This window comes from Myotis brandtii, unplaced genomic scaffold (assembly GCF_000412655.1).
Source record: "Myotis brandtii unplaced genomic scaffold, ASM41265v1 scaffold1167, whole genome shotgun sequence".
NCBI lineage: Eukaryota > Metazoa > Chordata > Mammalia > Chiroptera > Vespertilionidae > Myotis > Myotis brandtii.
The window spans coordinates 2,106,448-2,119,278 of NW_005354039.1; the positions used below are offsets into that span (position 1 = coordinate 2,106,448).

The 12,831-nt window shown below is 55.2% G+C and overlaps 1 protein-coding gene across 1 annotated transcript in view; it reads right to left on the bottom strand.

Moving 5' to 3' along the window:
• Nucleotides 1-12,440, bottom strand: part of ABR (active BCR-related) — a 104,495-nt gene extending 92,055 nt beyond the window's left edge. The window contains exon 1 of the mRNA XM_014529719.1: nt 11,881-12,440. Coding sequence (XP_014385205.1) covers nt 11,881-12,165 — 285 coding nt within the window. The 5' untranslated portion in view covers nt 12,166-12,440. The remainder of the gene's footprint in view (nt 1-11,880) is intronic.
• Nucleotides 12,441-12,831: the final 391 nt, after the last annotated feature.

Consider the following 12,831-nt stretch of genomic DNA (forward strand, 5'->3'; position numbering starts at 1 on the left):
CACCAGCTTCCCCTTCTGGCTTCTCCACTTCTGTTGGCAGGGCCGCCATCTTCCTTCCCTCAGGCCCCACATCCCTTTTATCCAGTCCCTTTGGTTCTTCCTTCTTTTCTTGTCATTTTTTAAAGACATTTAATTGATTTTTTAGGGAGAGAGAAACATCAATGTGAGAGCGAAACATCAATTGGCTGCCTCCTGCACGCTCCCGACCAGGGATCAAGCCCCAAACCCGGACATATGCCCTGACTGGAATCGAACTGGCAACCTTTCAGTGCACGGGACGGTGCACAACCAACTGAGCCACACTGGCCAGGGCCTTCCTTCTTTTCCCTTTCCAAAGCCACCACCCAAATCAAGGTTTGCAGCATCTCACACCTGTACAAGCACAGTGATACTCCATTCTGACTCCTGTTCTTGCTTGTCCTTCTATCTGTTCACTCATTCGTTTGTTCATTCACGCCCAGAGAGAAGGCCTGGCATCACAAACACTCAAATCTGGGAGACACAAGCCCCGCCATTAGAGTGCTCTCACCCTTAGCGGGTGAAGGGGACAGGAACAAACAAGGCAGTGTTCTCACTAATCAACACAGTGGGGATGCGGGTCAAAGGCACGAAACCTGGCCAAGAGGAAAAGCTGCACAGGAGAATGGCTGCCTCCCGCATGCCCCACACTGGGGATGGAGCTCGCAACCCGGCCATGTGCCCTGATCAGGAATCGAACTGTGACCTCCTGGTCCACAGGTCGATGCTCAACCGCTGGGCAAGCCCACACTCTCAAAGCTACCTCAACCCCATGGGCTTCTCTCCATCCCCTCATTCCCTCACCCACGCCGTCAACAAGTATTTATTAACTGCCTACTGTGCACCTGGCACTGTGCTAGCATTCAGAACACGGCACAAACAGGACACTCCGTCTACCTCCATGGAGCCGTCGGTATCAGGGACAGACTGACATTGTGAGCCCAAGGCCGGGCCAGGGGAAGCACACCCTCACAGCGCAGCACTGAGGTACCACTCTTCCAGAGAGAATATGTGGAAATACCTATTGTGATTTTAAATGTTCACACCCTCTGACTCAGCAACTCCACTTTAAGGAATTTTCTACAAAAGCATTTCTACAAAGTTGCAAAGATTATGTACAAAGATGTTCACTGCATTGGTGTTGATACGTGCAAAAGACCGGAAACAGCCCACATGTCTATCAGAAGGGTATTGGTTAGGTGAACTACATTCATAAAATACTGCAGATAATCATAAAGAAAAAGGAGGTGTATCTTTAATTACTGACATGCAAGATGTCCACTTGTTAAGTAAAATAAGAACAAATTGCATAACAGTACCAATAGTATGAAATGCAATCTCACTTGACATACACACACACATATATATATGTCTATACGTCTATATATGTATATCTAGCTATATAATACGTCACATGGAAAAATAAGGAGACACATAAAACATAGAACCAATTCTTAACGGAAGTTCTCTTTGTAAGATGGAACTTCAGACTTTCACTTTCTGTATTATATAGTTCTGTAAAGTTAGAATTTTCAGTGATGTAATCAGGGAAAATAAAGAAGTTAAAAAAAGAAGTGGGGTAAGTGCTATGGGTGGGAAAGTAGAGTGAGCTCTGGGAGCACAAGACGGGCAGATGAAGCAAAAGGGGGAGTCATGGAAGGCTCTCTGGGGGAGGTGACATTAAAACACACCTAAAAATGATCCGGGGTTAGCCAACATCGTGGGGGTTGGGGGGCAGCCAGGACGGTGTGAGGCAAAGTGAAATGAGTTCAGTGTGGGTGGTGAGTGTTCACTCATTCATTCATTCATTCATTCAACCATATTTACTGAGCATCCACCGTGTGCCAGGCACAGTTCTAGGCACTAGAATTTACAATGAGCAAACGTTTTGTTACAAAACTGGCAAAGCTTGCAGGGCTCACATTCTCCTCGGGGGGGATTGGTCATGAGACCACAGAAGTAGGCAGGGGTCAAGTGGTCATGTCAGGTAGGGCCCAGACAGTATCACAGCATGACAAAGGGAAGGCATTGAAGGGTTTTAAGCAGGATAGTGAGTGACAGGACCATTCTTCAACGCATTTCTGCCGCTGACATCAGATTACTCTTTCTAAAACATTGCTCACCCTGGGCCCAGCAGGAAGCCAAGCCAGCCCAAACAAGGGCAGTGGGGCTCTTGCCTATGACTCAACTGATCCCATTGTTGACAACAACCTCTGCTGCTTGCCGTTCCCCCGAAAGGACCAGGTGCAGTCTCACCTTTGGGCCTTGTCCTGGGCTTGAAGCCCCTTCTCCCTCCCTCCTCTTTGCCTCTCAACTTTCTTGGCAGCTCAAGCCCCACCTCTAGAATTTCTGGAGCTCAGTAAACCCTGGGCCAACGAGAACTGACCTCCATGGGCCAGTGCCAGGGGCAGGCGGAGTTGGCTGCAGCCGCAGATGGAATCAAACTCATCCACTTCCTGATAACTGTGCTCCTCCTCCTGCCTGCTCTTTCTCTGTGATAGTAGAAGTCATTCCAAAAAGCGTGAAGTAGAGTTCAATTACATGAAGCAAATGTTGAGTATCAGCCAGTACATGACGCTGTTTGTATAGTAAAACAAATACACAAAAACGAAACCAAAAAACTCCCCTGGATTCTGGATTTGAATCCTCTCTCTGCCTCTTGCCAGCTGTGTGACCCTGGGCAAGTCATTCAAACTCTGTGGGCCTCAGTTCCCTCATCTGTACAATAATTACAGCACCAACTCCAGGGCTGCAGTGAGCACTAGTACACATAGGGCAGAACACATGAGTCAAGCCCTCAGGAGGCACCAGCTATTCTCCTCTTTGGCAGTGGTGGGGGAGCCCAGAAGGGGGAGCCCTAGCCCACTCCCAGCTACACCTCCCACCTCTTCCAATGAGCCCAGTCCCCCAGTCATACCGGATCAAACCTCCAGAGGTTTTCCCACATTCCAGAACTTACGCCTTTATCTAGAATGCCCTTCCTGACCAGTGCCCAGGCAGAACACTGCCTACTCTCTGAGGCTGCCTCCTACATGCTCTCCTCCTCGATTCCTCCCACCTGAAGTCACATGACTCCCCTCTCAGACTTGGACTACATCTCTCAAGGTTGTTGCACAAATGGCCTTGAAATAGAGGAATTGTGTGTCTCTCGCTGAATGTGTGTGTGTACAAACGGGAAAGGGGCAAACCCTGTTCATAAAAAGTCCAGCATCCAGAACCATAAAAAGTAGATGCTTAGCCCTGGCTGCTGTGGCTCCGTTGGTTGAGCATCGTCCCATGCACTGGTTCGATTCCTGCTCAGGGTGCATGCTGGGGTTGTGGGCTTGGTCCCTGGTAGGAGAAAGTAAGTGCAACCAATCTTTCTCATTGATGTTTCTCTCCCTCTCCCTTCCTCTCTCTATAAAATCAATAAAAACATATATTTAAAAAAAAACACAAAGTAGATGCTCAGAAAATACAGGGCAGATTATGGCCAAGTGGAGATGGAGATGACCCCAGGAGGCTTACAGGTTGAGGCAAAGGGTCTCCCAAGGAGATAATTCAAGGGCCCAGGTTAGGTGGGTGATTCTTATAAACACATACTAGAGGCCCAGTGCACAAAATTCATGCATGGGAGGTGGGAGGGGGGGTCCCTCAGCTCGGCCTGCACCCTCTCCATTCTGGGACCCTTCGAGGGATGTCCGACTGCTGGCAGTCGGACACCCCTCTTACAATCCGGGACTGCTGCCTCCTAACCGCTCACCTGCTTGCCTGCCTGATCGCCCCTAACCACTCTGCCTATCTGCCTGGTTGCCCCTAACTGCCCTCCCCTGCCAGCCTGGTCGCCTCTAACTGCCTTTGCCTCAGCCCCCACCACCGTGGCTTTGTCCGGAAAGACATCTGGAAGGATGTTCAGAAGATGCCCAGTCTAATTAGTATATTACCCTTCTATTAGTATAGATGATGTGGGTTCCTAGGGCTAAAGGGAACCCGAAGTCACACAGTCCTACCAAAGAGAATCTCCTCTCTACCTGGTCACCAGCCGCTGCTTGAATCCTTCCAAGGCCTGGAAGCAGATTACCTATCCCACTGGTGGACAATTCTAACACTTGAAATATCGTTAATATTTACTCAAATCTTACCTCATGCTAACTCTATTCTTATCCTGTCCTCCAGGGCAATACAGGATAGTTTTCTTTCATTTTAATAGGGCAATACTTTGAGTACAATGAGTATAGAAGGGCGTAGAGTAAGCAGTCCCCTCCCATTCCTGCCCAGACACTCTCCCTGCCACTAGCCCTGCTAGGACTCTGTGACTGTTGGCTCCCCCTTAGCCCCAGGATCCGACATCAACAGAAACTGGTTTCACAGAGACCATCTCGGCAACCTGAATGCCCTGACTTACCTCCCCTGGGAGAGCCTTCACCCTGCCCGTAAGCCTCCTGGGGTCACTGCCACTGGATACGTCTTTTCTGCGCACCCACCTTCCCCCACTTGGTAAATGCCAAGTGTCCCTGAAGGACCTTCCCCCCCACCCCACCCCAGGACTACTCTCCCAGACCCTCGCCTTTCTAACCTCCTTCTAGACCAGTGGCCTCACCCAGGGGTGATTTTGCTCCTGAGGAGACATTTAGCAATGTCTGGAGGCATCGGTCGGGTCGTCACAACTGGGACTCGCTACTGGCTGAGGACAGAGAAGCTGCTGGGCGCCCTGCAATGCACAGGACAAGCTCCCACAGCAAAGAATCACCCGGCCACCCCCAGAGCACAGCCGGCTCTAGACACACTCCGGAAGCAGAAACCAGGCTGAGGAGGGAGGAGGGGGAGCATTTACCAGTCAGTGCCAAACACAGCGGGCCAGCACTTCCCTCCTCCCTCAGCTCACACACCTGGTGGTAAGTCGGTGTCCAGCAAGGTGGGCTTAAAGGGGACACCCTCGGGGGGCCAGGGAGAAGGGAGGGCAGAATATGGCCAAGTGGGAAATGGCTCAAGGCAACTCTAACCTCTTTCCAAGCAACAGGGTCTTGGTGCCCTGAATCCCCAAGGTGGCGCCCTCTAGAGGAGGGTCCTTTGCCGGCCGGAATGCCACTGTGAGCAGAGCCACAGGGACTAGAGCAGGGATGGGGAAGGTCCCAGAGCAGCCAGGGACAGGGGCTCCTGAAGAGCTAGGTTCCCACCCAGGGAGCGATTCCGAGGGTGCTCTGGCTGCTCGAGCACCCCCACCGACTAACCAGCGGTGGGACCTTAGTAGGGTTGTGCGACATCTTTGCTCCACGTAACCTGCAACACGGGGCCATGATGGCGCCTCCCTCACAAGGTTGTGGTGAGGACTCCATGAGTCGATACCTATGAAGTGCTCTAATGGTGCCCAGCATTCAGCGAGTGCTATGCGAGAGTTTCTCCTCCTCTCCTTTCTGCACACGGGCAGGAGGGAGGGGTCTGTGTGGCCCCCCAGATAGAAAAAGCCGACAAGAGCATCCTCCACGCGAAAGAAAGCACCGGCACCCCTAGTGGAGACACCAGGTGACGAGGATGGGAAACGGCGAGTCCTGGGGATAGGAGCCAGCCTGCGGGTGGGGGATGGGACGTTCTCTGCCCTTCTGCCCAGGCCATCCAGCCCCTGCCACCTGGTGGCTCACCTGTGTGCGGCCAATACCTCGAAGGGCTTTCACAGGGGCATTTCAGCACCTACTGGTGTGATTCCGTGGGTCACTCAGCCGCCCTGCCCCACCCCCGAAGACTCCAGGGCTCAGGGTCGCATGGGTCTGGCTGGGTGCCCCTTCATACCACAGTGTCTGGGGCCCGTAGGAGACCAGCAAACCTTCATGGGATAAAATGACTTTGGAAGCAGCCTGACTGGCAGATGTGAAAAACACTCATGAGCTATGATCCCAGCACACTGGCAGGCAGGAGAGCCCAGACGGGGAGGCTCCCCGTGGGCCAGGTGTGCTCCACCAGGGAAGACCAGCCCCAGCCAGGGGTGTAGCGGGGGCGGGCCAGAGAGGACAGGGAGGCCCGCGTTCGATGGAGCTGAGGGTCGCCACCAGGGCACTGTGTCTCCCTGCTTACCTCCCTCTCAACTCAGACAAGCTAAGGACCCCCCCCCCCCCCCCCCCAGTCTTAGTTTCTTGATCTACAAACTACGTGGTTGGCTCCCCAAGTGGTTGGAGGGGTCAGGTGGCAATGAGGCCCGTGGGCTCTCACACAAGCCAAGGCCCCCCCCGCCCCCCCGAGTCTTAGTTTCTTGATCTACAAACTACGTGGTTGGCTCCCCAAGTGGTTGGAGGGGTCAGGTGGCAATGAGGCCCGTGGGCTCTCACACAGCACCTGGCACGCAGGAGGAGCCAGTTAGTCTCCCCTTTGCAGCGAGGGTCAAAGATCCAGAAAGGGAGAGACGGAGCAAGGCTGCTCAGACAGGAGGCCGGCAGCCTGAGGACAGTAGCATGTCTCCGATTCCAGCGGCAGCTGGAAATGCCGGGAGGCAGGAAGCCCACAGGAGCCGCTAACCTCCCCAACCCAGGCCTGGAACACCGAGAGGAGCAGCCTGGGACCCAATCCCAGAGGCTCCCGCCCTCCACGGGGCTTCTCCGCTCACCTGGGTGCAAACTCCTGGTTTTGTAACCTCAAACCTCAAACCCCGCGTCTTCAGCAGGAACCGAGGGAGAGAAGAGGTCTGCCCCAGCTTCATCCCTAAGCCTGCATCTGCCCTCCCTCCCTCCCTCCTCCCTGGCTATCCCAGGGCTTCTCAGTTCCCTTCCACAGACACGAGGGGAGCACCCCGAGGGGCCCTCCTGGGAGCTGCTGTCGAGAGCCACGGGGATGCTCGGGGCAGTAACTGCGTGTGCTTCCCAGACAGGGAAGGGCGGTAAAAGCTTCACAAGGGAGATGGCGTCTGAGCGGACCCGGCAGCACCACAGACGGCAGCGTCTGAAAGACCGAGTCTCAGTGTCTGGCCACGGGCTTGTCTTGGGCAAATTAAGTCCATTCTCGGAGCCTCAGTTTCCTCAACTGTGAAATGATGATCACTGTACCTACCGTACAGGGTTGTGGTTGCCTCAAATGAGGCCACCCATGTAAAAGGCTCAGCGAAAATCTAAGTATTTGTGATGAGGAGGAAGAGGAGGAGGAGGAGGAGGAGGATGAGGAGGAGGAGAAGGAGGAGAAGGGCAGGGAGATGAGAAGGATGACAATGGTGGTCGTTTGGACTCCCCCATCCTTATCTTTGGATTTTCCTGCAAGTTGGAGTCGGAACCGCTCAGTGCAGCCTTTTATTAGACCCTTTGGACCTGCTGCGGGCACCACGGGAACTACAGAATGAGTCTGACAGTGAGCAATTCCTAGTTAAGTTGTACGCAGACGTGACAATTCACAAAGCGCTCTGCCTCAGGGAAGCCTCCCAACAGCTGTGTGAGCTCAGGAGGGAGGAAATGCGCAGTATCTTCACTTCAGAGATGAGTACAACCGGAGCTCAGAGAGGGTGACTGACATCCCTCAGGTCACACAGCCCAGCTTTTCTCTCTCCCCTGTGGCCCCTTTTTACTGCACCTCCCAAGAGGGTAGACTAAGGACTCCACAGCTTGTGTGTGGGGAGCAAGCTTTTCTGTAAGACCATGGTCCTGGCAGCGGGATGTGTGTACCCCTCCACCCCCGCCGTCAGCTGAGCTGGAGAGCCTGCCCCTCCTCCCAGGGCTCACTCTCAGTTGAACTGAACCACCAGTTGTCAGTGGTCTGGCCCTGCAGGAAGCTCTGCTGGGCCTGGGCTTGGGGAGAGTGAGGTATCTGCAAGGCAGGGCTTCAGGTTTCACACTGGGAGTGGGGGGCGCTGCGCAGAGGAGCGAGGCTGCAGGGGAGTGATGGGGAGTGAAGCGTGTGTGTCCTGCCAACACCACGGAGACCTGGCTTCATCTGGCCACACTGGGCAGGACGATCCAACCCCAGAAGGGAGGTTGCTAACGCAGATTCAGTCTGTCTGTCCAGCAAACATTCATCAGACTGGGCCCTTGCTTAGTTCCTGGCTTCCCACTCCTCTAAAAGCCGGTGAGAAAAGTCTTGTGGGCCCCAGTCACCAAGGACTGAGCACCCACAGTGAGCCGGGCCCAATGCTGCAGGCCTCACCTGAGCTAGCCCAGTCTATCCTCTCAGGTAGTTAGTCTATTAAAAAATTTTTTTAAATTGATTTCAGAGAGGAAGGGGGAGAGAGAGAGAGAGAAATAGCAATGATGAGAATCATTGATCAGCTGCCTCCTACACGCCCCACACTGGGGATCGAGCCCCCAACCCAGGCATGTGCCCCGACCCAGAATTGAACCATGAGTTCCTGGTTCATAGGTTGATGCTCAACCTCTGAGCCACACCGGCCGGGCAGTTAGTCCTATTTAGAGATGAGAAAACGGGGGCTCAGAGGGGCTATGACACTCCCCCAACGTCTCACAGCTAGAAAGAGCAGATATGTTCAGAGCTCGTGTTCCTTCCATTCTCTGGGCTGTTGGAAGAGTCAGACTGTGGTGTTTAATTTTATGTGTCAACCTGACTGTGCCACGGGTGCCCAGACATTTGAACAAAATTATTCAGCGTGTATCCATGAGGGTGTTTCTGGATGACATTAACATTTGACTCGGGTGACTGAGTACAGCAGACTGCCCTTCCTAATGTGGGTGGGCCTCGTCCAATCAGTTGAAGACCTGAATAGAACTAAAATGCTGCTGAGTAAGCAGGAACTCATCTTGCCTGATTGTTGAGCTGGGACATGGGTGTTTTTCGGCCTTCAGACTCAGATTGAAACATCGGCTGCTCTTGAGTCTCAAGCCTGCTGGCTTTCTAGTCAAAGACCATTGGCCCTGCTGGTTCCAGACTCAGACTTGAACTATACATCAGCTTTCCTGGGTCTCTAGTTTGCTGACTGCAGATCTTATGACTTCTCAGCCTCCGTAACTGAGTGAGCCAATCCTATATAATAAAACCCTACTATGGAAATCAATCAAATGACAGAACGACTGGTTTCTATGATGCACAGACCGCCAGGGGGCAGACGCTCAATGCAAGAGCTGCCCCCTGGTGGTCAGTGTGCTCCCACAGGGGGAGCGCTGCTCAGCCAGAAGCCGGGCTCAGGGCTCAGGGCTGGCGAGCGTAGCGACGGTGGCGGGAGGTAAGGAGCGAGGGGTCCCAGACTGCGAGAGGGCGCAGGCCGGGCTGAGGGACACCCCCCCCCCAGTGCATGAATGTTGTGCACTGGGCCTCTAGTTCCTTATAATAAAAATCTCTCTCTCTCTCTCTTTCTTGTATTCTATTGGTTCTGTTTCTCTGGAGAATCCTGATTAACACAAAGACCAAAGTTTGGGTTTCTAGGCACAAGGTGGAGTACATATTTGGGTGTGGAATGCCCCACTGCCAGAGGCTAGAACGATCATCTGATTTGGTCTAAAAGTCCCCTGGGTGCCCAAGGCCCCAACAGGAAGCCTGGCCGGGAGGGGACCTGCCTGCCAAATGAGCTGAGCCAAGTAGCAGAAACCTTGGCTTGCTTTCTTCTTCTTTTCACTCTTCTGCTTCCTCCTTGTCTTCTTCTTTTTTTAAAAAACTGGAACTGCTCCCCAAAGTACACAGGAAGAGGTTGTCAACTCCAGCACCACAATGTAAATAGCAATACTTGCTGAGTCCACTAGATGGGGCCAGTGACACAGTAGAAAGGACAACAAATGCAACTCCAGGAGGGAAGGTGGGGAGGCAGGAGGTGCGTTGGGCTGGAATCTCCCATAAGCTCCCCGAGCTAGACAGATGCTCCCACCCCCGTCTTGCATGACTTCCAGCCAATGGTGTTCACCTCAACCCTCTGGTTCCCAAGCACTGCAGTCAGTTGTCACTATAGCATCTCTGTATTTCAAAGTCCTCAAACCAAGTTATTCCCTCGAGAGCCACCAAGCAAAATGGGCAGCCACAAGCTGAAGGAAGTCCCTGCCCGGAGGCCTCAGAGCTCCAGGCAGGGGCCCCTCCCATGATGCCTGTGATCTCTTTCACGTTCCTGTGACCTGTTTCACGGGAGAGTGAAAGGTACCTGACTGTACCTGACTGTACCTTTCACCAGGGAACCTAAAACTTGATGGACAAGCACTCCTGCCAGGTGGTCCTGAGATGAGGGAAGGAAGCAGGACAGGAAGCGAGGAGGAAGGCAGGGAGGGGAGAAGGAAATGCAAAGACACTTTTCCTCTTCAGCAAGTGGCTCTATTTGGCCACACGCTCTCCACTCAGTCAGCATCCCTGGCCCTGGGTTGTGTCCTACAGCAGCTCCCCCTGCACCTGCTCACAGTGGGAAATCGGGGTGGAGGGGGAGTGTCTCTGAGCCCTGTTGTAATGAGAGACCTGAAGGCAGCGACGGAAAGCCAGCTTCCCCCTTGCTTTCCCGGGTGGCCTCAGTTCAGGTCCCAGAATACTCTCTTCCACCAGCAGCAAAAATCCTGCCCTCCATGTCCAACATGGTTGTCTCTCACCTACCACCCTTGCTAGGACCACAAAGCGACACACCCGAATGCTGGCCATGGGGAGCCTGGACCTGACCAACACCCTCCCCATCCCCTCTACCTCCCACCTGCCCCCACCCTTCCCTTCCCAAACTTGCACTGCCTGGCAGCCACTGAGCTGGGCCTCCGTTGCCATGGCAACAATGTGGCTTCCCCCAAGTGGGAAGTCGGTTGCCAAGGCCCTTGTTGCCAAAGGCTATAACAGCCACCCCGGTGTGTGAAGAGGGGGGTGAGCTGGCAGAGGGGTGGAGGGTGGCCAAGGGAGGCTGGGAGGAAAGGAAGGCGGGGGGGTAGAGTCCAGGTAGCCCTCCCTGGCTGGCTGCAGGGTGGGGTGAGGGGTGCTGGGCTCTGTAGGAGGGGAACAAGTATCTCACAGCATCTCAGAGACTGTTCCTTGGGGGTATTAGAGGGAAGAAAGGGGACCCCCCCACCAAACACAGCTGAGCAAGCCCTCTCCTCAGCAGGACTAGGCACTCCAAGTGCCCCCCAAATGGAGGAGCGGCTTTGATTCTCCCCAACTTCTGAATACCAGCCCCCAGGAATTTCTGTCTCGTTTGCTCATGTGTCTCAGACGCACGCGCACAAGCTGGGCCCAGAGAGAGCCAGTGCCTGTGGCCAGGAACAGCACTGATTACAAGGATTGCAAACCTCCATGCATTTCTGTGCCCCGGGGTTTGTCTCAGAGCACAGACTTAATATTCCTTGTGCATGCTTCTCTTCGGAACAGAGCTCCCGTCAGTCGGCAAGAGCTGAGGTGGACACCAGGAGAGCTCGTTCCCTTCCAGAGGGCTGGCTGGGGCCCGTGGACCTCAGCAAATGCTACTGCAGCAGCTCACTCCACCCCACCGCCTTGGTCTGCTGAGCTGGCGTTGGCACATTTACAGCCGGCAGGTCACACGTGCAGCCGCTGTCCAGCCCCGGCCCAGAGAGAAAGCCTGTGCCCTCCCCAAGGCCCCGTCCCGCTAGAGGTGCTGTCCAGCCCCGGCCCAGAGAGAAAGCCTGTGCCCTCCCCAAGGCCCCGTCCCGCTAGAGGTGCTGTCCAGCCCCGGCCCAGAGAGAAAGCTGCCCTCCCCAAGGCCCCGTCCCGCTAGAGGTGCCGAAGGAGGAGCTGGAAGAGGTGAGGGTGTCCAGCAGGCAGGGGAGCAGATGGCTGGTAGAGGCGGCAGAGAGAGCAGCAGGTGCTGTGGGAGGGGAGCCTAGACTGAGCGGCATCCAGGACTGGAAAGAGATGGCGAGGGCACCGAAAACAGCCAGTGCCGAATGTCCCCAGCAGCATCCCAAGCAGAGCCTGGCCCAGGACTCCCGTGCCTGCCTCCCCGCTCCCCCACAGCCCTCTCTTCCCAAACCCAGAAGGAAAAGCAGGTGTACCTACCCCAGGTGCCAGCCCCTCAGGTGGGGTGGGGGAGACGCTGTCCCCGCCGCTGCCCTGGCTGCGGGCGCTGAGCTGGGGCGACATGGTGGGCGACTCGTCGATGTACGGCATGGTCTCCGAGCCCTCCGGGGGCCCCTTCTGCTCCTCATTCCCCTCTGCGTCGTAGTCGTCTGCCCCGTAGCTGAAGTCTGAGACAAGGAACAAGAAAGGCCACTGAGAGTCCTCCACCAGGGCTGCCAGGGACTGGTAGCGCAGTGGGCGCCGGCGGCGGCCCCCGGCTGCCATGCTCTTGGCCGCAGCATCCACGGCCGGGCCCAGGGGGCTGCACAGGGGGCCGGGCCCTCACGCGGGGCTGGGGAGCGCCAGCAGTTCAGGGGCTGCTGGGAGCCGGGGAGGAGCGGTTGCGCTGTTGCCACCTGCTTAATAGCATGTCAGCTGCGTATTTGCGTATTTCAAGCTGCTGTTTCCTCTGCCTCCTGCCTAATTCCAAGTCTTAAGAATTAACAGTGGGAGCGGGAGGCAGGACGCTTCCAACTCTCCTCTCTGAGTCACCATTTTGCTTTTTATAGGGAATAAGGAGGTGGGGGCGGGCCAAGCGATGTCACTTCCTGAGCCCTCCTCCTAAGGTACCATTTGTATGCTGAGCCAGCTCCCTGGGAGAGGGGGCGCAGAGCCGGTTTCGGGGTGGGGCGCTGAGGAATGGCACCCAAGGGAGCCCTAACCCCACTGAACAAGGCCTGGTGCAGGACGGGGCCCAAGGCTGGCAGAGCGTGGGCGAGAAGGCGGCACCGAGGCCTGGCAGGGACACGATTGAACACAGACTCCTAAAAGCCAGCTTTTCTACAATTTCAATGCCGGCTTCCTTGGGAGAAGGAGGGAAGAAAAGACTAGGGGAGTCGAGCTGTAACCCCCCCTGGCTGCCAGCACCACTTAGGCTGCAGAGCCCACGCA